The sequence below is a fragment of the Oncorhynchus mykiss genome, chromosome 8 (assembly GCF_057628025.1).
Source record: "Oncorhynchus mykiss isolate SJ-2025 chromosome 8, ASM5762802v1, whole genome shotgun sequence".
NCBI lineage: Eukaryota > Metazoa > Chordata > Actinopteri > Salmoniformes > Salmonidae > Oncorhynchus > Oncorhynchus mykiss.
Window position 1 is genome coordinate 73,051,340 of NC_143029.1, and position 27,254 is coordinate 73,078,593.

The window sequence follows — 27,254 nt, forward strand, 5'->3', positions numbered from 1 at the left end:
GAAGGTTCCTAGGACAAGCGCGCGGCGACGGAGTGTGAGTGAGCGCTTGTTTTACCTGCCTCTCAATTCCCCAGACAGTCAACCCGACAACACGCCCCTCAGGGAGAATCCCCTCGGGGTCAGTGGAGGCTACTGAAGAACTGAAGAGACGAGACAAAGCATCAGGCTTGGTGTTCTTAGAGCCCGGACGATAAGAAATCACGAACTCGAAACGAGCGAAAAACAGCGCCCAACGCGCCTGACGCGCATTAAGTCGTTTGGCAGAACGGATGTACTCAAGGTTCCTATGGTCAGTCCAAACGACAAAAGGAACGGTCGCCCCCTCCAACCACTGTCGCCATTCGCCTAGGGCTAACCGGATGGCGAGCAGTTCGCGGTTACCCACATCATAGTTACGTTCCGACGGCGACAGGCGATGAGAAAAATACGCGCATGGGTGGACCTTGTCGTCAGAGAGGGAGCGCTGAGAAAGAATGGCTCCCACGCCCACCTCTGACGCGTCAACCTCGACAACGAACTGTCTAGAGACGTCAGGTGTAACAAGGATAGGAGCGGGTGTAAAACGATTCTTGAGGAGATCAAAAGCTCCCTGGGCGGAAACGGACCACTTAAAGCACGTCTTGACAGAAGTAAGGGCTGTGAGAGGAGCTGCCACCTGACCGAAATTACGGATGAAACGACGATAGAAGTTCGCGAAGCCGAGAAAGCGCTGCAGCTCGACGCGTGACTTAGGGACGGGCCAATCAATGACAGCTTGGACCTTAGCGGGATCCATCTTAATGCCTTCAGCGGAAATAACAGAACCGAGAAATGTGACGGAGGAGGCATGAAAAGTGCACTTCTCAGCCTTCACAAAAAGACAATTCTCTAAAAGGCGCTGGAGGACACGTCGAACGTGCTGAAGATGAATCTGGAGTGACGGTGAAAAAATCAGGATATCGTCAAGGTAAACGAAAACAAAGATGTTCAGCATGTCTCTCAGGACATCATTGACTAATGCCTGAAAGACAGCTGGAGCGTTAGCGAGGCCGAAAGGAAGAACCCGGTATTCAAAGTGCCCTAACGGAGTGTTAAACGCCGTCTTCCACTCGTCCCCCTCCCTGATGCGCACGAGATGGTAAGCGTTACGAAGGTCCAACTTAGTGAAAAACCTGGCTCCCTGCAGGATCTCGAAGGCTGAAGACATAAGAGGAAGCGGATAACGATTCTTCACTGTTATGTCATTCAGCCCTCGATAATCTATGCAGGGGCGCAGAGACCCGTCCTTCTTCTTGACAAAAAAAAAACCCCGCTCCGGCGGGAGAGGAGGAGGGGACTATGGTACCGGCGTCAAGAGCTACAGACAAATAATCTTCGAGAGCCTTACGTTCGGGAGCCGACAGAGAGTATAGTCTTTTTTTTAATTTTTTTTTATTTTTTTTACCTTTATTTTACTAGGCAAGTCAGTTAAGAACAAATTCTTATTTTCAATGACGGCCTAGGAACAGTGGGTTAACTGCCTGTTCAGGGGCAGAACGACAGATTTGTACCTTGTCAGCTCGGGGATTTGAACTTGCAACCTTTCGGTTACTAGTCCAACACTCTAACCACTAGGCTAACCACTGTCTACCCCGGGGGGGGGTGGTTCCCGGAAGGAGATCAATACTACAATCATACGACCGGTGTGGAGGAAGAGAGGTGGCCCTGGACCGACTGAACACCGTGCGCAGATCGTGATATTCCTCCGGCACCCCTGTCAAATCACCAGGCTCCTCCTGTGAAGAAGAGACAGAGGAAACAGGAGGGATAGCAGACATTAAACATTTCACATGACAAGAGACGTTCCAGGAGAGGATAGAATTACTAGACCAATTAATGGAAGGATTATGACAAACTAGCCAGGGATGGCCCAAAACAACAGGTGTAAAAGGTGAACGAAAAATTAAAAAAGAAATGGTTTCACTATGATTACCAGAAACAGTGAGGGTTAAAGGTAGCGTCTCACGCTGAATCCTGGGGAGAGGACTACCATCCAGGGCGAACAAGGCCGTGGGCTCCTTTAACTGTCTGAGAGGAATGTCATGTTCCCGAGCCCAGGTCTCGTCCATAAAACAGCCCTCCGCCCCAGAGTCTATTAAGGCACTGCAGGAAGCTGACGAACCGGTCCAGCGTAGATGGACCGACAAGGTAGTGCAGGATCTTGAAGGAGAGACAGGAGTAGTAGCGCTCACCAGTAGCCCTCCGCTTACTGACGAGCTCTGGCCTTTTACTGGACATGAAGTGACAAAATGACCAGCGGAACCGCAATAGAGACAGAGGCGGTTGGTGATTCTCCGTTCCCTCTCCTTAGTCGAGATGCGGATACCTCCCAGCTGCATGGGCTCAGCACCCGAGCCGGCAGAGGAAGATGGTAGTGATGCGGAGAGGGAGGCGACGGAGAGCGCGAGCTCCTTTCCACGAGCTCGGTGACGAAGATCAACCCGTCGCTCAATGCGAATAGCGAGTTCAATCAAGGAATCCACGCTGGAAGGAACCTCCCGGGAGAGAATCTCATCCTTTACCTCTGCGCGGAAACCCTCCAGAAGATGAGCGAGCAAGGCCGGCTCGTTCCAGCCACTGGAGACAGCAAGAGTGCGAAACTCAATAGAGTAGTCTGTTATGGATCGATTGCCTTGACATAGGGAAGACAGGGCCCTGGAAGCCTCCTCCCCAAAAATAGATCGATCAAAAACCCGTATCATCTCCTCCTTAAAGTCCTGATACTGGTTAGTACACTCAGCCCTTGCCTCCCAGATTGCCGTGCCCCACTCACGAGCCCGTCCAATAAGGAGAGAAATGACGTAGGCGACACGAGCAGTGCTCCTGGAGTAAGTGTTGGGCTGGAGAGAAAACACAATATCACACTGGGTGAGGAACGAGCGGCATTCAGTGGGCTCCCCAGAGTAACACGGCGGGTTATTGATTCTGGGCTCCGGAGATTCGAAAGCCCTGGAAGTGGCCGGTGGATCGAGGCGGAGATGGTGAACCTGTTCTGTGAGGTTGGAGACTTGGGTGGCCAGGGTCTCAACGGCATGTCGAGCAGCAGACAATTCCTGCTCGTGTCTGCCTAGCATCGCTCCCTGGATCTCGACGGCTGAGTGGAGAGGATCCGAAGTCGCTGGGTCCATTCTTGGTCGGATTCTTCTGTTATGGTGAGTGAATGAGGACCCAAAAGCGAACTAACTTAAACAGAGCTTCTTTAATAACCAAACATAGGTAGGCTCAGATAGACCGGCAGATTCCGACAGGACAGGACAAGGTTACAGCAAACATGACGATAGTCTGGCTCAGGCATGAAACACAACAAACAAGAATCCGACAAGGACAGGAACAGAAACAGAGAGAGATATAGGGACCTAATCAGAGGGAAAAAGGGAACAGGTGGGAAACGGGGTGAATGGGTAGTTAGAGGAGACAAGGAACAGCTGGGGGAAAGCGGGGGAGAAAAGGTAACCTAACAACGACCAGCAGAGGGAGACAGGGTGAAGGGAAAGGACAGAGACAAGACACAACATGACAGTACATGACAGTAGCAGCTGTCAGTCGATAAAGGGAAGGAGAGAGAGACGACACATCCTTCCTCTGTTACCCCAGCTGGGAGGGAATGGACTGAGACTGAAAGTCTGATCCTATGACTGACCAGAGCTTATTAATGGACGTCCCATTCTGGCTATGGGCTTATTAATGGACGTCCCATTCTGGCCATGGGCTTATTAATGGACGTCCCATTCTGGCCATGGGTTTATTAGGATTAGCCTAATAATCCCAGCAGTTGTTTTAGGTATAGGGCCTTTAGACCCCTCCTCCTCAGCTCAGAGGATTACCAGGAGGAGGAAACGGCTCCCCGTCACAACACCTGACGCATGGTCGCGTCTTCCTGACCAGGTCAGTGTGTTACAGCTCAGCTCAGCACAGCCACAACACTCCAGAGCTGTCTGCTGGGACTACATCATACGCAGGACTGGGCAAATACTACCTTTTGGATCCAGATTTAGTTTACACTGGAGGTTGAAATACGAAAGACTAACCTGAGAGGACAGAGAGAATATTAAAATAGAGAGGAGAGGAAGAAGTGGAATAAAACCACAAGATGGTAATGATGGAAAATACCAGCTTGCCTGTCAGTGAGTTTGAAGCGTGAGGGTTGGACAGTGGATTTGTATGGTTAGGTTGTGTCTTGTGAGCCCTTTGGTCCACTAGGAGCTAAAGGAATAAGTCAAGTCAGTCTGTGCCTCTTGAAAGTGTGGGACCATGCTGCTGTGTTTCGGGGGCCGCAGACGGACCAGGCACCACCACATCCACTGGGGCGAAGAGGACTGTCTACTGGCTGAAGAGCCTTAGGTTATTCAAATCCCTGGCTACCTGGACGCAGGTAGCACAAACCTGGACACAGGTAGCACAAACCTGGACGCAGGTAGCACAAACCTGGACGCAGGTAGCACAAACCTGGACGCAGGTAGCACACCTGTTCACTACACAGCAGGTCCACATATCGATATGACTAACAGCTCAGTTGAAGCAGCAAGCTCTCAAAGCAGTGCATTTGGAGTATGAATCTATTTGCTAGCTGGTATTTGAGCAGTTTTCATAAAGTGTTGTAGCTGGTTTCTTATTTGAGAAGCCTGTCTCAAAGACCGTATCCACAGCCCAGACTTCCTGGAAAGATGCTCGGGATGCCTTGAAGGGATTATTACCCTTCAACACAATAAACTGTACTAGACAATGGCATGGCAGTGGGTGTTGTACTGTATATGTGTGAGATAACATCAACCACTTCAAATCACTCATTCTCTACTCAGTATCTACTCAAGTTATACAAATAAGACACTTGATAAATACCTAGATGGAGACCGATTTAAAGATGTTAGCTATAAAGTCACCCTGTTGAAAATAAGGCTACTACTATGTAGAATACAGCAGTGCTCCAGTCTGAGAACATGTATATGTCCTTCAAGGGCCTGAGGTTGTTCTGTATAGAGAGAAGTTGTCTGTTTTTTTCCTTTTGGTGGGATGATCCAGTAGACACATGCTGTCTGGGTGCTGCTTTGCTTGGGCCAGCCAGATGTTATCTGTCCAGATGTCCTGTCAGGATCATGTCCTCACAACCCTGGTTCTCTACATGTGCTCTGATTACTAATTGATAAAGTATTATGTAAAAACATGTTCATATAATGTTTTTACTGTGTTACTAAACAGGTATAAAAGCAACTAAATGGTTACCTTCACAGGTTCTGTTTTTTGATGTCATGCATTAATTTCTTTAGCAGTTATAGCCTGCTTAGAACATATTTTTATATCAAGCAACGCTATTTTCCAGTGGCCCTCATCAACATGTTTCTCTCTAAACACATGGGGGCGCTGCTTTTGATGGCATCATCAATTGCCTCAGTGTCCCGTGGTGATAAGAATATGGAATTAGGGCTTAACCTAGTTGGTCAGCTTTGTGTTGTGCCTTTATTCAGAGTGGTTTCCATTTGATTGACCAATGCCTAGTTGAACACCAAAGCTCTGCCCATGCTGAATATAAAGCTGGAATGTGCCAGATTATGCAGTGAGTTCCTTTTAGAGCCTTAAATGACATTGAAATAACAAGCTGAATATGCATCCGTTTATGGCAGCCAATCAGTTGCTGACAATGACTTATGAGCTAATAATTCTTCCTGTGGAAAGGTTAATTTACTTATTTTGGGAAGGCGTCAAAGCCAGATTTGTAATTATTACTTAGTGGTATTTTGTAGAGGTGACAGTTTACATACCAACTAATTTATCAGATTATTTCAGTGATTAACAACACTGTAAAAATAATTTGCTGCCTGCCATAAATGGTAGTCGGGTCACTCCTGGAGTGACTAAGTGTGTGAGAGCTTGTGTGTGCTTTTGTCAGTGCATGTGTATGTAAACACTGGGATCGATCCACTCAAACCGTAGTCCATTATTGCTGTCAGGTTAGGTGGCAATTAATATAGCAGTGACTGTTACTTTCACACAATTAGGCGACTTTCTGCATTGAGCTATTTTAGCTTTTTTTTACATTTTTATTTACAATGAACTAGAGAACATATCTTGCCCTTTCAAGCTATCTGACCCACTTGTGTGCAACCCATGTGATCTGCTTTTACAGGGCCCTAGGATTAGCAGTGCTTTATGTAGAGTCTAAAACTTGGCTACATGGAAGCCAGAACTTCTGGTACTTCCACTCACTCTCCCTCCTTTAGAAAGCCATGGGAAAATCTCTGCCTTTGTGTTTTCCCTATCCCTGCTTGTTCGGTTGCAAGAGAGAACTTGATGGCGAGGGAGGGAGGAATACAGAGAGTGACCGAGAGAGGAGGCACTGGGGACACAAAGTTCTCTTTCATAGCAGTTTGTTCTAGGATCCTATCTTTGTTGACTGCTGCAGCAATAGTTGATGCTCAGCTCCCTCTTCCTTGGATCCTATTCTTACTGTTCACTCACTGTCATCCATTTTACTCTCTGGGGGCTGAAATCCCTCTAGAGATCCTGTGGAGGAACTCAGATCAGTGGAGTTGGTGTGTTTTAATGCAGAGCAGCCGACCCATTGGGATCCGGTCCTTGTTTTCTGACCGTCCCGGGGGTTGGGAAACTGCTGGAAAGTTCAGACAGACACACTCCCTCACGCTACGCACGGCAGGCAGCTCAGAGATGAAGGGTTTTGTCTGCACCACAGGCAGAAAAGGATTGCTCACAACTTGCCAAGAAGGATGTTTTTCATATGTCGCTCACGGCCTCTCAGGGACTCTATGACAAACATGTGTTTGCTTGTTCCAAAGCAAACAGTGGAATGGCTGTTTTAGCTGTCGCTCACCCTCACGTCGGACAGGTAGAAGAAGAAAGTAGAGGGGAGAATGCAACCAGCCAGCCACCATCCAGCCTTTTGCGGTGCTGCTGCTGAATGCTGAGTATAAGGCTGCAGGGTTATGGAGGTGGCACAGAGGCTTTGCTCAGGCTTGTTTGAAGTTTTTTTCCCATGTCAAAGGTAAAGGATTACCCGGGGGGTTGGAATGCAGCCTGGAAGTGAAGGTCTCAGAGAGCTACCCTAAACACCACCACACCGGGGAGAGGAGTGTGAGATTATGTTTGCTTTGCGACTGTGTGTATGTAGGTGTGTGCGTGTAAGTTAGGCTAGTTTGTGCATGCCTGTGTGTGTGGGGGAGTTCAGGGTAGTGCCATGCTACTGCTGAGCAGTCGGGCTACGGAGCAGGCTATCCCCGGGGCCACAAGCAAAGCTGTAACATCCCACCAGTCAGGAGGAGGTAGGACCACGGTGTATCACATCTCTGTCATCCTGAATGGAACTTTGGGGCATGAGGAGGTGGGTGAGGGGGTGGGGGTGAGGGAGGGCCTGGCCGCCAGACACGCCTCCCTGGAGCAGAGTCATCCGGCAGCCAGGAGCACCAGGGCACGGCCACAGGCGCTGCAGGGGAAGGAGGGACACTTCAGGCTTGGCAGGTGGCCCTCCCTGAGCCGTACAGGCAGAGTGGGGGGGAGGAGGGAGGAGGCAGTGCAGGAGGAGGAGGAGGAGGGAAGAAAAATGAAGACGGACCGGTTTCTCCAACTCCAACAGTTCTCTAGTAACTCAACAGCTCCAGCAGCAGCCCATCCTTCTCAGATTGACTGGGAGACTGCAGCGGTAGGAGTAGAGGTAAAGGCAGCTACAGCAGCTCTAGAGCAACAGAAGACCCAGGTAGAGACCCAGGGACAGGACGTTTCTCCCCAGACTGAAGGGCCTCTCCCTGGGAATCATGGTGGTGTCCCTGCCGGTGGTGTTCTGGCCGGTGGTGGCTCTCCACCCCGGGCTGTGCTCCGCAGGAGGCCATCCCAGGACGGTGCTGCTCCACACAACAGGAGGGCGGTGAGCATGTATGGAGCCGCAGCCAGGCAGCATCAAGGCTTGCTAAGCCGCCAGGACAGACAGGACAGGCCCAGGAGTGTGTGCATGCTCGCAGGCCCCAACCTCAACCCTACCCTATCAGAGCCCGGGTCCCACTCCCAACAGACCTCCAGGAGGGGGGCTACAAGGTCTCTGGACGGTCCCCCACAGCAGCGCTGGACCAGGAGGGCAGAGCTGCGGGCGGTGGACGGTCTTAAGCCAGGGGTGCTCCCTCAGTGGACGGTGGCGGGGGCTGAGGAGAAGGTGGTCCCCAGGGTCCGGCAGCAGACCTGGAAACCGAGACCGGTCAGCATGACTGTGTTGGAGCTGAGGAAGAAGGCCTCGGGGTCTCAGGAGGGGCTGGACAGCCAAGGAGGAAGCCAGGGGGGAGGTCTATTTGGCCGCTGGAGGCTGTTCGGCCGACCAGCTCAGGACAAGGAGAAGGAGGAAGCCCCAGACCCAGGCTCCAAGCCCAGCAGCAAGCCAGATGCCCCCAAGAAGACCCTGAGCTCCTTACGCCGGAGCCTCAGTCTGCGGATCAAGAGGAACCGGCCGCGGGAAAGAGTGGACATTTCTGAGTTGACATCAGAGGAACGCTCACGCACTACAAGTATGGAGCAGGAGACATCTCTCCCCTTGCGGCCCTTCTCCTATCTGACTGGGAGGACCCTGCCACCTCCTTACGAGAGGGACGATGATGGAGGGAGGCAGTTCATTCAGTACCACAGCCAGGGCAAGGTTAAGGTGATGGAGGTGCCTCTCTACCCAGCCAAACTGTCCTCCTCTACTAAACCGGCCCAGGAGGAGCCCAGTCTATGGCAGCTCATAGCCAGACGCTTTAGGAGGAAGGAGCAGCAGCAACCGTCCAACGGTAAATGTGAACTCCAGCCCCGACACCCGAGCAAAGAGACTGGCAAATATTCCCTGGGCAGGATTAAAAAGCCTCAGTCAGTTGCAATAGAGACTCTGACAGACTGCAACAAAGTTCAAGGTAAGATTCCCAGTAAGATTGAATATATTTCCCAGCACTTAGTGCTCCTGGTTCTGGACAGCCCCCCCCTCAACCACTCTGTCAAAAAAAGTTCCCTTTTATAGTTCAACAGGGCAGCAGGTAGCTTAGCGGTTAAGATCATTTGGGCAGTAACCAAAAGGTCGCTGGTTCGAATTCCGAGCTAACTAGGTGAAAAATCTGTCTGTGCCCCACTTAACCCCCTTTCGCTCCTCTTAGTCACTGGATAAGAGCTCACATGTAAACAGGAACAGGGGTATTCTGCTCTTTAAGGAATGAGGGCAAATGAAAAACACGTGGAAGGGAACTTTAGGCTGAGGTGGCATTTCAAGGTTTCGGGACCCGGAGGTTAGAAACAGTTCTCATTTTACTCATTTACTTTTCCAACAATGCATTTCAAATCCATGTTGGTTCTTATTCAGATATGTAACAGTCACCACTGAAAACATTTTACATTAGAGATTTGTCATTTGGATGAGATGAGGGTCTTGCCTGTTATCTCATATGAATTTGCCTTGTTGTTTAAAGTTAACAATAGCTGTTTGATGAGAAAAGGTATGGGTGGTTGGTACAGTACTATACAGTCTGATCCAGAAGTGGCTGTGTTTCCCAGAGCCAGTGTGGTTGGAAATGCATGGTAGTTAATGCCTCTGGCCTCGTAGGGACACAGCTTAAAGCAGGAGGCATTAAAACGGTCAGCAGCTGTGAAGGGCCTTGGAGATGCTTTTGGCCGCCAACCAGGGCTAAATTAGGAGGGCTTAAACACTGTAATGATGGGGAACTGAGAGAGAGACTTAAGCACTGTGTTTAAAGGTTAGCTAGCCTAGCGCTGATCTCTATACGTTGACAGTGTAGGATCTTGTGTGTCTGTGTTGAGTTACTCATAGAAGCAGACAGAGAAGCAACAATGAGCTATAGAGATTAGCCAATGTGCTGAAGCTGTGTTTGCTGTGTACTCCCATGCAGTTTAGTTAAAATCTAAATTAAGCCTTGTTCCTGTCATAGTCATTAGAAGATAACACCTTATACTATGGTGAACTGAAGTTAAAAACTTGTATCAGACAGGTTTGTGCAACATGACACGAAACATTTTCTAGAGTTATGATTGGTGATCGTGAATTATTACCTCATTATTACATCATTTAGAAAAATCCACGGCTCAGACCCCCAGAATCTATGAGTGAACAATGAAAGTTTGAGTAAAGTTCAGATTCAAAACAAACACCTGTTGCTGTAGGAGTAAGTTGCATCAAACTTTCCAGAGAAACACTTCTTAGATTGTTTTGCGTACTTGGTAAGTTGTTTCTCTGTGAATGAACCACAAATCAGACTATGTACTTTGTGTCGATATCAACTTTAGCAAAGCTTTGTTTCCTTCTGAGCCTAAGCAGTTAATAAGGGCAGATACAGGTACACTTTGTGATTTGCAGTTTATTTGTTTTCCCAATAAGAACTGTTACCAAGGTCACCAAAGCCTTTGTAGTGTTAAGTGCACGTTTAGTGATATTTGTCTCCGTAGTCGAAGTAGGAGAGGGCAGTCAGTCAGGCAGTAGGAATGTAGGTGTGCCGATCACTCTGACTAAAAGCCTAGTCACCTGTCTCTACCTGCCTAAGTGTTTGACAACCTTACCTGGCTGCAAAATGTATCTTAAGAGTTCTGATTCCCAGCCCTTAGTTAGTACACACACACACACACACACACACACACACGTGTAATTGCGAAAATTAACCAAAAACACATTAGCTGGCATTACAATATACTCTGTTTAGCGAGTAACTAATATGGATGTCCAGGTGTTAGTACTAGCTAATGATGGGCTGTTTTCCTGGTTATATTTTTTCCCTTTGGTGGTATAGCCCTACATCAGGGATGAGGGGTTGAGGACCCTGTCCACCTCACGACTGCACCTCGCCCCTACCAGTGGGTGAACAAGGCATTGTTGTCAGGCCCGTGGAGGAGGGGTGGTTTGAAGTGACGTTTTGTGAGGTAGTCAACACTGCACTCCATCACAGACCTGGGTTCAAATCGAATTTGTATATCTTTCCAATACTTTGGCTGGGTGTGATTGAGCTTGCCTGCAGCAGTGGAACCAATGGAATGGTCTCAAATGTGTAAACCAGGCAGATTCAGACAAATACTCAAAGTATTTGGAAGATTTCAAATACTATTTGAACCCAGGCCTGCTTCATCAAACACACGACGTGCATTAAACTAGGCCATACACGTCATTGTTTTGTAGGACCAGTCAGGCTGGCAAAATGTTCACTGTGGTACATGTATCTTGCCTAGACTTGGCATTGCTCATTGAGAGTTGTCGAAAGTGTCCTGTGTGTCAATGTGCATTTTGTATTCTTTCATCTCATGACTGATCTCTCTTATAAGAGATCCTCGAAATTGGTTGTGGAGTGTTCAAGAATAACAATACCCTGGCCTTATTTTTTTTTCATCTCACAATCAACTGAAGTTCATTCATGAAAATAGTTTGCAGCTCTGCTCTTTCTCATACAAAACTCTTTGTCACAGTGAATCAGGGCCAACAAAATGTCTGTTCCCAAAATGTCTGTTCCCCTAAATGTTGTTAAGTTTGAGTCTGCCTGCTCTGAAGACTTTCCTTCAGAGTTGTGTGAAGACATATCTGGTTTATTAAGTAAGCACCATCAGCAGACCTTCTCTGAGCCAAACTCATACTGAACGTACTGATCACGTACTGATACTGAACGTTTGATCACACAAACCCACTTCTGGGAGAGGAGGGAAGAGGAGAGGGATAAAGGACAAGAGAGAATAAGACACTGTTGTGGGTTGAGTGAGTAAGTGAGTCAGTCCAGAAGGAGATGGATATAAAAGCTCTCTTAATACTTTAAAATGACTCCTTATTTGAGCGTCTGCTGCCACAGATCCCCAGCTACTGTGTTCCCTTCAAATCTAATTGTATTGGTCGCGTACACATATTTTGCAGGTGCAATGAAATGCTTATGTTTCTACTTTAGCTCCAACAGTGCAGTAATACAGAACAATACGGAATCATATACAAATCCCCAAAAATTCAAAGGAATAAATCAATAAATATCAGAATGAGCAATGTCAGTCTGGAATATCTATACACACCATCATTGTATATGATGATTTATATGGATAGTATATGAATAGAAAAGGTGTGTATGGCAGTAGTTCTATAGAATGAGCCATGACTAGAATACAGTATATACATATAAAGTGGGTAAAACAATATGTAAACATTAAAGTGACCAGTGTTCAATGACCATGTAAATAGTGCAGCAGTCTCTAAGGTGCAGGGTAGAGTACCGGGTGGTAGCCGGCTATTAACAGTGACTAAGGTTCAGGGCAGGGTACTGGGCGGATGCCGGCTAGTGGTGACTGTTTAACAGTCTGATGGCCTGGAGATAGAAGCTGTTTATCAGTCTCTTAGTTCCAGCTTTGATGCACCTGTACTGTCTCCACCTTCTAGATGGTAGCGGGGTGAACAGGGCTTGGCTCGGGTGGCTGAGATCCTTGATGATCTTCTTGGCCTTCCTGTGACACTGGCTGCTGTAGATGTCCTGAAGGGCAGGCAGTGTTCCCCTGGTGATGTGTTGGGCTGACCGCACCACACTCTGGAGAGCCCTGCGGTTGCAGACGGTGCAATTGCTGTACCGAGTGGTGATACAGTCTGACAGAATACTCTCAATGGTGCATCTGTAGAAATGTGTGAGGGTCTTAGAGGCCAAGCTGAATTTCTTCAGCCTCCGGAAGGGTTGTTGGGGCATGAGCTTAGTGATGAGTTTGGAGGGCACTATAGTGTTGAAGGCTGAGCTAGTCGGTAAACAGCATTCTTACATACACTACCATTCAAAAGTTTGGGGTCACTTCGAATTTTCCTTGTTTTTGAAAGAAAAGCTTCTTTTTTTTGTCCATTAAAATAACATCAAATTGATCAGAAATACAGTGTAGACATTGTTAATGTTGTAAATGACTATTGTAGCTGGAAACAGCTGATTTTTTATGGAATATCTACATAGGCCCATTATCAGCAACCATCACTCTTGTGTTCCAATGGCACGTATCATTTTAAAAGGCTAGTTGATCATTAGAAAACCCTTTTGCAATTATGTTAGCACAGCTGAAAACTGTTGTGTTGATTAAAGTAGCAATAAAACTGGCCTTCTTCAGACTAGTTGATGATCTGGATTGTCAGCATTTGTGGGTTTGATTACAGGCTCAAAATGGCCAGAAACAAAAAACTTTCTTCTGAAACTCATCAGTCTATTCTTGTTCTGGGAAATGAAGGCTATTCCAAGTGAGAAATTGCCAAGAAACTGAAGATCTCGTACAATGCTGTGTACTACTCCCTTCACAGAACAGCGCAAACTGGCCCTAACCAGAATAGAAAGAGGAATGGGAGGCCCCGGTGCACAACTGAGCAAAGTTCAAGTACATTAGAGTGTTTACTTTGAGAAACAGACTGGGATAGGGAGAGATTGAATATGTCCGTTCACACTGCTGCTACTTGCCTCTCAGGGGAAAAAGCTTCTCAGAATCAAGTTCAAAGCCCATTTACATGCTGGAGTTTGAGACACCACTCACCAATGGGGTTTAATGTCATGGTGATGACAGAATAGCACAACAGAAATAAAGGATGATGTGCATCAGTGCTCAGGTCAAAGTAGAGTTCCCGAGTTGACTTTGGATTCTTCTTATCTGTGGCTATTGACAGTTGGGGGCCCTTTTTTGTGCAGAACCATGTTTATGGTATGTTGTTAATGTGGGGTTGTGATTATAGAAAACAATTCACTCTACTATATCGAGTCAGCTAAGACAGAAAATGTGTCTCCCTTGGGTTAAATTTGGATTCCGCTCAACACTGGTGTCCAATTTACCTCTGAGGAAATGGTCGATACCAAGCCTTCGACAACAGAATTCTTAGAAGAGACTAAGAGACCCTTAAGTCAGCTTGCCTATAGCCCTACACAATAGAATAGATTGGTCAGCGGGCATCCAGATCTGTCTGCTTACTGCTGATTCTGTTCACTTATCTATCACCTCAGAATGAAATGACATTCTGCTGTTCAGAGCTCTACAGATAAGTTATAAGAGCTGTAGCAGCATTGAGTAGAAAGCTTTGTGAGTTTGGTTACAGAGGCGTAACATTTACAAGATAGGGAGATGATTCAGGAATGATTATGTCAATGGAGCTGCTGCTCTGTGTAAGTATATGCTAGACCGAGTCTAATGGCAGTGGGTAACAATCCACTACAAATGTAGGATCTTAATTTGAGCCAGTTGCTTCAGCAGGAAAATAGTCCTGCAGCAACAGGAAATGTTGATTATAATTAATAGCCATTTTTGTAGGGTTTAATACATTTTTTTGTAAAGGAAATCAAGTCTCACATTTCAAAGTGGGAAATACATACTTCAGAAGTCTTTTTAAACCTCAAATACAGTAGAAGTTTTACGTTTCCTGCATTGCAGCCAAGTTATCCGACAACATGGTAATCAAATGAAGATCCTACATATTTATGTGGTTACCAATGAGGGATGTAAAAATACTTAGTCCAAGCTAAATTGGTACTCTGTCATTTGTAGCTAGTGGGAAAGGATCTCCTAATCTTTGGCAGGGAGGTTTAGACCTCACAGTCGTCCTCCACTTTCATTCCCCACTGACCCCACACAAACACAAAAACAAAAATCCTTGTGGGGACCTAAAATGTATTTCCATTCAAAATCCTATTTTCCTTAACCCCTAATCCTAACTCGTAACCCTAATTGTAAACCTAGCCCTTAAATTTAAAATAGCCATCATGGGAAATGTCCCCACGAGGAATAATATTCCTGGTTTTACTATCCTTTTGGGGATTTCCAGTACCCACAAGGATAGTAATACATTCCCACACAAACACCGCACAGACGCGTGCTCATACACACACACACACACACACACACACACACACACACACACACACACACACAGAGCAGCATAAACGTGGTGTTTTCTGCATTTTCTTTCTCTCTGTTTTCTGAACTCAATATGGGGGTTACTAATTGTGCCTCACTGCCCTTGGATTGAATAGTAATTTTTATTAGAGTGGACATGAGTAATGAGTCGAAAAACATGAAACAATCCACCGATGCAGTTTTCCATCTCACACAAACAAAGGCCCTAGTGTCCTCTGGAGGCTGCATCACTGAAGTTGGGGCTCATTCTGTTCCATTTCTATAGGCATTGTGGGTACTGATGGGTTGCTAATTTTTAATGGATGATGTAAAGCAGAACTAAATTAATTATATTCGCTGTTTCAGAAAGAAATAAGGACAAGTGGCACTTGTTACATCAATCTGGATAGCCACAGCATATAGTCCTACAGTAGCATGTAACACGTGTGTAGCACAAACAATGTGTCACATGGTTTAATGAAAGATGGCTATCACTTCAGTAAGGTAAAGCTTTGAGTGAATAACCTACATTTCTTCTAATTCACCTCCTTTCTTCTGCCCTGTGTGGAACATAGGGCAGAAGGGGGTCCAATCCGGCCTGCGGGTGTTTTGTTTGTGTATGTGTACTCGAAAGTATTCATACCCCTTGACTTATTCCACATTTTGTTATGTTACAGCCTGAATTCAAAATGGAGTGGAACGGATATGAAACGCTAGCTTAGTTAGCGGTGGTGCGCGCTAAATAGTGTTTCAATCGGTGACGTCACTTGCTCAGAGACCTTGAAGTAGTAGGCTTTTGTGGAGCGATGGGTAACGATGCTTCGTGGGTGACTGTTGTTGATGTGTGCAGAGGGTCCCTGGTTCGCGCCCGGGTATGGGCGAGGGGACGGTCTAAAGTTATACTGTTACATGAATACCAACGGAAGTCACTGTACTTAAAATGACTGAAACCAAATCGAAACTGTGTAGAAATGACAATGGACCGACAATGTATTCGTCCAGTTTCTTGATTGTCTCCAGCTCGCTAAAAAAGAAAGCAATTTCACTGTACTTGGGCACGTGACATAAAAAATGTATAACTAAATAATCACCTAAATGAAAGCTAGACAGTCAGGGAGCATCGGAAATTTAAAAAACTATGAATATTTTTATTTTATTTTTTATTTTTTTATTTCACCTTTATTTAACCAGGTAGGCTAGTTGAGAACAAGTTCTCATTTGCAACTGCGACCTGGCCAAGATAAAGCATAGCAGTATGAGCAGACAACACAGAGTTACACATGGAGTAAACAATTAACAAGTCAATAACACAGTAGAAAACAAAGGGGGAGTCTATATACAATGTGTGCAATGAGGTAGGCGAATAATTACAATTTTGCAGATTAACACTGGAGTGATAAATGATCAGATGGTCATGTACAGGTAGAGATATTGGTGTGCAAAAGAGCAGAAAAGTAAATAAATAAAAACAGTATGGGGATGAGGTAGGTGAAAATGGGTGGGCTCTTTACCAATAGACTATGTACAGCTGCAGCGATCGGTTAGCTGCTCAGATAGCTGATGTTTGAAATTGGTGAGGGAGATAAAAGTCTCCAACTTCAGCGATTTTTGCAATTCGTTCCAGTCACAGGCAGCAGAGTACTGGAACGAAAGGCGGCCAAATGATGTGTTGGCTTTAGGGATGATCAGTGAGATACACCTGCTGGAGCGCGTGCTACGGATGGGTGTTGCCATCGTGACCAGTGAGCTGAGATAAGGCGGAGCTTTACCTAGCATGGACTTGTAGATGACCTGGAGCCAGTGGGTCTGGCGACGAATATGTAGCGAGGGCCAGCCGACTAGAGCATACAAGTCGCAGTGGTGGGTGGTATAAGGTGCTTTAGTGACAAAACGGATGGCACTGTGATAGACTGCATCCAGTTTGCTGAGTAGAGTGTTGGAAGCCATTTTGTAGATGACATCGCCGAAGTCGAGGATCGGTAGGATAGTCAGTTTTACTAGGGTAAGCTTGGCGGCGTGAGTGAAGGAGGCTTTGTTGCGGAATAGAAAGCCGACTCTTGATTTGATTTTCGATTGGAGATGTTTGATATGAGTCTGGAAGGAGAGTTTGCAGTCTAGCCAGACACCTAGGTACTTATAGATGTCCACATATTCTAGGTCGGAACCATCCAGGGTGGTGATGCTAGGCGGGCATGCGGGTGCAGGCAGCGATCGGTTGAAAAGCATGCATTTGGTTTTACTAGCGTTTAAGAGCAGTCGGAGGCCACGGAAGGAGTGTTGTATGGCATTGAAGCTTGTTTGGAGGTTAGATAGCACAGTGTCCAATGACGGGCCGAAAGTATATAGAATGGTGTCGTCTGCGTAGAGGTGGATCAGGGAATCGCCCGCAGCAAGAGCAACATCATTGATGTATACAGAGAAAAGAGTCGGCCCGAGAATTGAACCCTGTGGCACCCCCATAGAGACTGCCAGAGGACCGGACAGCATGCCCTCCGATTTGACACACTGAACTCTGTCTGCAAAGTAATTGGTGAACCAGGCAAGGCAGTCATCCGAAAAACCGAGGCTACTGAGTCTGCCGATAAGAATATGGTGATTGACAGAGTCGAAAGCCTTGGCAAGGTCGATGAAGACGGCTGCACAGTACTGTCTTTTATCGATGGCGGTTATGATATCGTTTAGTACCTTGAGTGTGGCTGAGGTGCACCCGTGACCGGCTCGGAAACCAGATTGCACAGCGGAGAAGGTACAGTGGGATTCGAGATGGTCAGTGACCTGTTTGTTGACTTGGCTTTCGAAGACCTTAGATAGGCAGGGCAGGATGGATATAGGTCTGTAACAGTTTGGGTCCAGGGTGTCTCCCCCTTTGAAGAGGGGGATGACTGCGGCAGCTTTCCAATCCTTGGGGATCTCAGACGATATGAAAGAGAGGTTGAACAGGCTGGTAATAGGGGTTGCGACAATGGTGGCGGATAGTTTCAGAAATAGAGGGTCCAGATTGTCAAGCCCAGCTGATTTGTACGGGTCCAGGTTTTGCAGCTCTTTCAGAACATCTGCTATCTGGATTTGGGTAAAGGAGAACCTGGAGAGGCTTGGGCGAGGAGCAGCGGGGGGGGCGGGGCTGTTGGCCGAGGTTGAAGTAGCCAGGCGGAAGGCATGGCCAGCCGTTGAGAAATGCTTATTGAAGTTTTCGATAATCATGGATTTATCGGTGGTGACCGTGTTACCTAGCCTCAGTGCAGTGGGCAGCTGGGAGGAGGTGCTCTTGTTCTCCATTGACTTCACAGTGTCCCAGAACTTTTTGGAGTTGGAGCTACAGGATGCAAACTTCTGCCTGAAGAAGCTGGCCTTAGCTTTCCTGACTGACTGCGTGTATTGGTTCCGGACTTCCCTGAACAGTTGCATATCACGGGGACTATTCGATGCTATTGCAGTCCGCCACAGGATGTTTTTGTGCTGGTCGAGGGCAGTCAGGTCTGGGGTGAACCAAGGGCTGTATCTGTTCTTAGTTCTGCATTTTTTGAACGGAGCATGCTTATCTAAAATGGTGAGGAAGTTACTTTTAAAGAATGACCAGGCATCCTCAACTGACGGGATGAGGTCAATGTCCTTCCAGGATACCCGGGCCAGGTCGATTAGAAAGGCCTGCTCACAGAAGTGTTTAGAGGCCTTTATAAAAAAATATTATATATTTTTTTACATTTTGAAGGCAAGGAAATACAGCACATTTTCAGTGATGCCCCTCCAGACCTCGATGAAGACAGAATGCGGCCCCCGGCGCCAAATGAGTTTGACACGCCTGCTCTAAGTGGTCAACAACACTATAGAGCCCCATTTGTGTAATGACCTCTAATTCAACTGGATGGCCTATCTATTTCTGGGGTCTTCCTTTGTGTGTTTGGCCCTCTCTCTTTAAGAGATGCAAGAATTGAGACAACAGTGGAAACTACTGTTTACGGTGCTCAAGAGTTGCATAAAATAGCTCCAATCACTATTTTTATTTTGAGAGGATCTACTTTGTCATTTCGTTGTCCTCTTGTCTCTATCATTTAATATGTTTTACAGAAACATTAGCTACATTTGTATGCTAACAATAAAACCTTGACAAAATGAGTGGCAACCTCGTTTAAGCTCCTATCTACCACTTCTGAAATAAAACTCCCTCACTCAAGCAGAGTTTCAGAGCCGCAGCATCTGAAGAGCGTCTTTGGTGCTCATGTTCTAACATGTTCAAGGAGATGTGTCAAACTGGTAGTGAGAGGGCTTAGCAACACAAAGCCTGAATCCACCTCTGGTGATGCACTCAACACGCCTCAGCCTGGAATAAAGTGAGATCGCCATAGCAACGAAGCCTATTATTGTATACAGTGTTTTAAGTCAACCTTATTGCTTCTAAAACAAAACATTTAAAGGTAGAATCTAGTGTTCAAACGGACAACTGTTTATTTTCTTAATTGGGAAAAGTGTCTCAAGTGAAGTTCAATTGTGTTTGGAATGGCTTTGATTAGCATTGGAACAAAGTTTGAATGAATGTTCTTCAACAATTGATCTCATGTTGTGCAAATGTTGCAATTTTCACTGAAGCCCTTACACTTAACTTAAAGACAATAAATATGGATTGGACAACCGCTTTCAATTTGTGTAAAATATTGTTTATGGCAAGAGTGCTCTTGAATACAGGCATTTGCTCTCAATATTTTTTTCTGGATGATTGATTTTCTGTAATATGATTGCCTTGGGCATGATGAGAACATTGTTGCTGCAACAGACACATGCACCTACAGTAAAGGATGCTGCCTTGTTTGGTGTTGTAGCTTTTCATTGTTCTGGTGTAGACCGACATAGGGGGATCCCACCTGGCTGTGCACCTTGTTGCCTGCAGACAGGGTGTCTACACCCCCTCTGTTGGAGATGGTATCTCCATGGGGGTTGCTAGCTCAGAATGGGGCTGAGAATCAAAACAAAAATAGGGTATTTTGTCAAACGGTTGTTGTGACAGATGCTAACACTCTTTACGGTGTCCTTTGAGAGAAGTTATCTGTGTGTTGGGTTTGGTTATGGCAGACATAAACAATTCTACTGACTTTCACCCAGACTGTAATTGTTCTATTGAATGGTTTTAAAATGGTGATTATTCACTCAAATGTTCCTTCCCTATCTGATGTCATTAATAGAGGAAACATGTTGTGTCACGTCTGGTAATTTCTCACTGTTAAATTGAATTAGCAGCCGCAGTGTCAGTTTGCCTCAAGGTGAGAGGATCAAAAAAGCTCCAACATACTGAATGAGGTCGTGTCAAATCAAATCAATTTTGTCACATGCTTCGTAAACCACAGTTTTAGACTAACAGTGAAATGAATAGCTTACTTACGGGCCCTTTTCAAAGAATGCCGTTCAAGATAAAGATGCATAAAATATCTAATAAACATGGAAATAATGACACGTGGAATGAATACAGTGAATAACATAACAATAACAAGTAAAAACGTTTATACCGTTTGTTTTAGGTTCTAAATGAACCTCGTAAAACTTACGGACAAATTTAGTAAAGCTTAAACCATGTTTATTTCACTTATTGGGTCATACAGCTGCGTAAGACAAAGCCATGGTTTCACCAGTGGTAGTATATATACCAGGGATGCACAATATACTGTATCGGTGAACATATCGGGAATGGGCTGATATTAGCTAAAAATGCCAACATCGGTATCGGCCTGATGTCTAGTTTAACGTCATTGTTAAAAAACGATGTCAAAGCTACCGTGCCGTAAAATGTTGTCCTACATGTGCAACACAGCATTCCTAACCTAGGCCACACAGTGTCTCCTGTGTGGTTTGAGCAGTCAACAAGTCAAGTCAGCGAGACAACTCAAAGTTGAAATCCATTAAAGCCAAGATAATGGAACTCATTGCCCTTGATAGTCAAACGTTTTCTGTCATGGGTGATGTTGGCTTTCACCGGCTGGTCGAGCACCGGTACACACTACCAAGCGCGCTATTTGGTTACACAGTAATAGCGTCACTGCTATTAGCTTCACAACATGCATACTATGGAACGCTGTTTGCGTCTTTGCGTTTCAAAAAAGATAAAGTAACATTGTAAAAGCTGTACTAAATAGTCTGAAAATGAGCAAACACCGGCCACAAACGATGTGTTTACACGCGTTGGTAGTAAAGCATCATTTGTTTGACCGCAACTTCTGGGGTAGCTAGCTTTAGCTTGGTACCTAGCTAGCACCAAAACAACCAGCCTGAAAACAATGACCAGTAGAAACTGCAGTCATTTTCATTATTCTTAGCAATGATTTAGTAATCCTTGTGAGTAAGTATTAGGTTGCCACTTGTTGTTCGCCTATTGAAATTGAACTTCAGTTCATGAAAATAAATAGCTAGCCAGCTACTTAACCCTGTTCCCCAAAGCTAACGTTATAAGCAATCAGCTTGCTTCATCTGGCTAGTGAGGCTCGACCGGACCGGGTTATGTGTTGTGAAGCTAGCCACAATAATGATTAGGCCGGTTTGCCTTCAAAATACAAATGAATACAAATAGTAGAATTATGCCATACTTTTATTTTGAAGGCTAACCGCAAAGTCCACTATTGTGGCTAATCCTTCTTGTGGCTAGCTTCACATAGATGGGTCCACACACCATTAATCAAATAAGAACTGTCTTATAAATTAGGGTTATTTTAGATGATGACACCTAGTTATATAGTTAGCACAGCGAGTAAGTGAAAGACATGGGTTTTGATTATGTTTTTCTGGTAATGGGAACATATGTAAATGCCAACAAAATAACTTTTTGGTTTGGTGTGTGTGTGTGTGTGTGTGTGTGTGTGTGTAACCTTTATTTAACTAGTCAAGTCGGTTAAGAACAAATTCTTATTTACAATGACGGCCCGGATGACGCTGGGCCAATTGTGCGCCGCACTATGGGACTCCCAATCACGGCCTGATGTGATACAGCCTGGATTCGAATCAGAGACTGTAGTGATGCCTCTTGCACTGAGATGCAGTGCCTTAGACAGCTGCAGTACCTTAGATTGCTGTGTGTTAACTATTTAACTGTACTAGAATGCTTAAAAGGCTGCTAAAATGTTAAATATCGGTAATCGGTATCGTTTCTTTTGGCAAGGAAAATATAGGATATCGGTAACGGCCAAAAATGTCATATCGGTGCATCACTAATATATACCCCAATTTGGGTGACATCCAACTTCTCCCTAAACATTACATCTTTATCGCTAGGCAGGAAATTAAGTGATGTGGGCCATAAACTGTTCCTTCTCCCTTAATGTGACCTGACCTGAACTCGATCCCCTTCCTCACTAAACCACATCTCTCCACCCTTGTCTGTGCCTGCCACATGTGATTGCTAGGGCTGGGCGATATGGCCAAAATATCATATCATATGGTATTTTTCAAAATTTGGATGGTATTTGACGGTATTTTAGATTTTTCATTAATAAAAGTTCTACATTTGCTTTATGAGTAGTGCGTGACCCTAGGGTGGCAAAACATATATTCTAAATTATTTCAATGGGTCTACTGTTTTATACTGTTCAATTCAACTTCAACCTAAAATAATTTCCTGCATTTCCATAAAGTTCTGCATTTCCTGCACTCATTTGAGTTTCTTTCCACGCTGCCACGATATGGGCAAAAATACTAGGCCTGGTTTTTTACCAAATGTTGCAATTGCGATTTAGATCAAAACACTTGGGTGAACTTTTGGACTCATGGAAATAAAATGTTTATTATAATTCTATAGTTAGAATATAAATAATAGTGGGCACTTTGAATACAGTGCTTGACATGACAACAAATGAAAATGCCATGGACGAGTTATTGTGACAGGGTAGGAACCGATGTTCCGTGTTTCCTAGGGGACCCTATAATCTTTTTCTACATTAAATCTTTATTCATATAGCCAACATATTCATGCTTTGCCTATTCCTCTTTGATTTACAAGATACTGTTGCACAAACAACATGCTGATTTAGACCTCCACCAGCACTGGGACCAGGCTGTATTAGCTGGCTACGTTTGCGATTAGCATTTGTGGCTATCACGATTTAGCCTAACTTGCCAAGAAAATACAAACTAACGTTAGCTGTTTGCAGATGTAAGAAACACAAACTAATATTGTAATTGTAGAACGCTTGTGGATTTATATTAAGATTCAATTGGAAACAACATTGTTTTCCATCAACATTTTTGTATGTGCTGCATTGACCATGCAGACTGAACGAAAGTATCTCGTGGTCAAGCAACAACACATGCCCTCCTTGAGTGACAGTGGGTGGGACTAGCTCTGTGTGGAAAGCAGCGTGGAGATGCAGAGAGGGATGGCTCAAGTAGCGGAGTAAACTATGAAAATGGACGATACACACAGCGTATCACATTTAACAAACCAAACATTCAAATACCGATATAGAAGGTAGAGTAAAAAAAAAAACGGTCCGAGCATCAATCAATATAGTCAAATACGGTATACCACCTAGCCCTAGTGATTGCCCTTCCTTTACTCAATACATTCCCCCTACATATTACCATTAATTTATGGTGTACAAACTAGACTATGGCATTCAATAGGATACCTGATAATGAACAATATTTCAAGTTGAGAACTCATCACCAGGGTCATTCAAATACCAGCGATATGAATTACAATACAGTGAGTCTTCTTGGGTATGACGCTAAATGCTTGGCACACCTGTATTTGGGGAGTTTCTCCCCTTCTCTGCTGATCCTCTCAAGATCAGTCAGGTTAGATGGGGAGCGTAGCTGCACAGCTATTTTCAGGTCTCTCCAGAGATCATGTTTAAGTCCGGGCTCTGGCTGTGCCACTTAAGGACATTCAGAGACTCGTCCCGAAGCCACTCCTGCATTGTCTTGGCTGTGTGCTTAGTGTCATTGCCCTGCTGGAAGATGAAACTTTGCCCCATTCTGCGGTCCTGAGCGCTCTGGAGCAGGTTTTCATCAAGGATCTCTCTGTACTTTGCTCCAATCATCTTTCCCTCGATCCTGACTAGTCTCCCAGTCCCTGCTACTGAAAAACATCCCCACAGCATGATGCTGCCACCACCATACTTCACCATAGGGATGGTGCCAGGTTTCCTCCAGACTTGACGCTTGGCATTCAGGCCAAAGAGTTCAATCTTGGTTTCATCAGACCAGAGAATCTTGTTTCTCATGGTCTGAGTTCTCTAGGTGCCTTTTGGCAAACTCCAAGTGGGGCTGCCAACTGTGGGACCTTATATAGGCAGGTGTGTGCCTTTCCAAATAATTTCCAATCAATTGAATTTACCACAGGTTGACTCCAAGTTGCAGAAACATCTCAAGGATGATCAATGTAAACAGGATGCACCTGATCTCAATGTTGAGTCTCATAGCAAAGGGTCTGATTACTTATGTAAATAAGGTATTTGTTTTTAATTTAGTAAAAAAAAAAATTCTACCTGTTTTTGCTTTGTCATTGTGGGTATTGTGTGTAGATTGATGAGGAAAAATAACAATTTAATTAATTTTAGAATAAGGCTGTAATGTAACAAAACGTGGAAAAAGTCAAAGGGTCTGAATAGTTTCCGAATGCGCTGTAAGTGGCTAGATGTCAAGTTCAAGCTTCTAGATTACAGCAGAGACGTTAAATCCCCTCCGGGGATTAAGATCCCTGTTTCCTAAATTGTTTTGTGCGTAAAAAAAAGTGTATGTACTGTATATGTGAGTGTGTGGATAGAGTCCAGTGTGTGTGCATAGTCAGTGCAAGAGTTATTTAAAAAGAGGGTCAATACAGGTAGTCTGGGTAGCCATTTGATTAGCTATTTAGCAGCCTTGTTTAGCAGTTTTATGGCTTAAAACTGTTCAGGGTCTTGTTGGTTCCAGACTTTGTGCACTGGTACCGCTTGCCTTCCTCTGATATCACCTGGTATAGAGATCCTGGAAGTACTGGGCCTTACTCACCACCCTCTGTAGCGCCTTGCGGTCGGGTGTCTTGCAGTTGCCTTACCAAGCGGTGATGCAGCCAGTCAAGATGTTCTCAATGGTGCAGCTGTATAACTTTTTGAGGATCTGAGGGCCCATGCCAAACCTTTTCAGCCTCTTGAGGGGGAGGAGGCACTGTGTGGGTGTGTGTGGACCATGTTAAATTCCTTAGTGATGTGGACACAGAAGAACTTGAATCTCTCAATGAGCTCCAGTACAACCCCATCTCCTGTCGTCCACGATCAGCTCCTTTGTCTTGCTAACCTTGAGGGAGAGGTTGTTGTCCTGGCACCACACTGCCAGGTATCTGACCACCCTATAGGCTGCCTCATCATCATCGGTGATCAGTCCTACCACCATTGTGTCGTCAGCAAACTTGATGATGGTGTTGGAGTTGTGCGTGGCTACATAGTCCTTGGTGAACAAGGGAGTACAGGTGGGAACTAAGCACACAACCCTGAGGGGCCCATGTGTTGATGGTCTGCGGGGCGGATGTGTTGTTGCCTACCCTCACCACCTGGGGTCGTCCCATCAGGAAGCACAGGATTCAGTTGCAGAGGCAGGTGTTCAGTCCCAGGGTCCTGAGCCTGGAGGGGACTAAACAGCATTCTTAAATAAGTATTCCTTTTGTCCAGGTGGGTGAGGGCATTGTGGAGTGCAATAGAGATTGAGTCATCTGTGAATCTGTTGGAGTGGTATGGAAATTGGAGTGGGTCCAGGGTGTCTGGGATCATGGTGTTGATGTGCGCTATGACCAGCCTTTCAAAGTATTTATTGGCTATAGATGTGAGTGCTACAGGGCGGTAGTCATTTAGGGAGGTTACCTTGGTGTTCTTGTGGACTTTTGTGATCAGGTACACATATTTTGCAGAGGTTATCGCAGGTGCAGCGAAATGCTTATGTTTATAGCTCCAACAGTTCAGTAATACTGAGCAATACAAAACAATAGACACAAATGCCAAAAATGGAATATATGTACAGTTGAAGTCAGAATTTTACATACATCTTAGCCAAATACATTTAAACTCTGTTTTTCACAATTCCTGACATTTAATCCTAGTAAAAATTCCCTGTCTTAGGTCAGTTAGGATCACTTTTATTTCTTTCATCACATTCCCAGTGGGTCAGAAGTTTACATATACTAAATTAGTATTTGGTAGCATTGCCTTTAAATTGTTTAACTTGGGTCAAACGTTTCGTGTAGCCTTCCACAAGCCTCCTTGCTCGCACACGCTTTTTCAGTTCTGTCCACAAATTTTCTATAGGATTGAGGTCAGGGCTTTGTGATGGCCACGCCAATACCTTGAATTTGTTGTCCTTAAGCCATTTTGCTACAACTTTGGAAGTATGCTTGGGGTCATTGTCCATTTGGAAGACCCATTTGCGACCAATCTTTAACTGATGTCTTGAGATGTTGCTTCAATATGTCCATATAATTTCCCTCCCTCATGATGCCATCTATTTTGTGAAGTGCCCCAGACCCTCCCTCTTGAAAAATATGTTTTAATGACTCCAAACTAAGTACACTACTCAATTTATTTTTGTCCAAGTCAATCACACTTCTGTGAAATCAAACTGTCAACTTAGGAAGCAACACTGATTGACAATACATTTCAAATGCTGTTGTGCAAATGGAATAGACAACAGGTGGAAATGATAGGCAATTAGCAAGACACCCCCAAAAGACACCCCCAATAAAGGAGTGGTTCTGCAGGTGATAACCACAGACCTCTTCTCAGTTCCTATGCTTCCTGGCTGATGTTTTGGTCACTTTTGAATGCTGGTGGTGCTTTCACTCTAGTTGCAGCATGAGACGGAGTCTACAACCCACATAAGTGGCTCAGGTAGTGCTGCTCATCTAGGATGGCACATCAATGCGAGCTGTGGCAAGAAGGTTTGCTGTGTCTGTCAGCGTAGTGTCCAGAGCATGGAGGCGCTACCAGGAGACAGGCCAGTACATCAGGAGACGTGGAGGATGCCGTAGGAGGGCAACAACCCAGCAGCAGGAGCGCTACCTCCGCCTTTGTGCAAGGAGGAGCAGGAGGAGCACTGCCAGAGCCCTGCAAAATTACCTCCAGCAGGCATGTGCATGTGTCTGCTCAAACGGTCAGAAACAGACTCCATGAGGGTGGTATGAGGGCCCGACGTCCACAGGTGGGGGTTGTGCTTACAGCCCAACACCGTAGAGGACGTTTGGCATTTGCCAGAGAACACCAAGATTGGCAAATTCGAGACTGGCGCCCTGTGCTCTTCACAGATGAAAGCAGGGTTCCTCCTAATGCAAGACAATGCTTGACCTCATGTGGCTGAAGTGTTCCTGCAAGAGGAAGGCATTGATGCTATGGACTGGCCCGCCCGTTCCCCAGACCTGAATCCAATTGAGCACATCTGGGACATCATGTCTCGCTCCATCCACCAACGCC

General features: G+C 45.4%; 1 protein-coding gene across 6 annotated transcripts in view; it reads left to right on the forward strand.

The window, feature by feature from the left end:
- Positions 1–27,254, forward strand: part of LOC110530474 (arf-GAP with GTPase, ANK repeat and PH domain-containing protein 3) — a 299,837-nt gene that overhangs the window by 145,899 nt on the left and 126,684 nt on the right. For 4 of the 6 annotated variants that reach the window (XR_016482589.1, XM_036986117.2, XM_090182495.1 and 1 more), the window contains exon 1: positions 6,297–8,897. The exons of the other annotated variants lie outside the window; for them this stretch is intronic. Coding sequence is in view for 3 of the 4 variants with exons in the window: in XM_036986117.2 (XP_036842012.2) it covers positions 7,205–8,897 (1,693 nt within the window). In the remaining variant the exon portion in view is untranslated. Of the gene's footprint in view, positions 1–6,296; positions 8,898–27,254 lie in introns of those variants that run through there. 6 annotated transcript variants of the gene reach the window in all.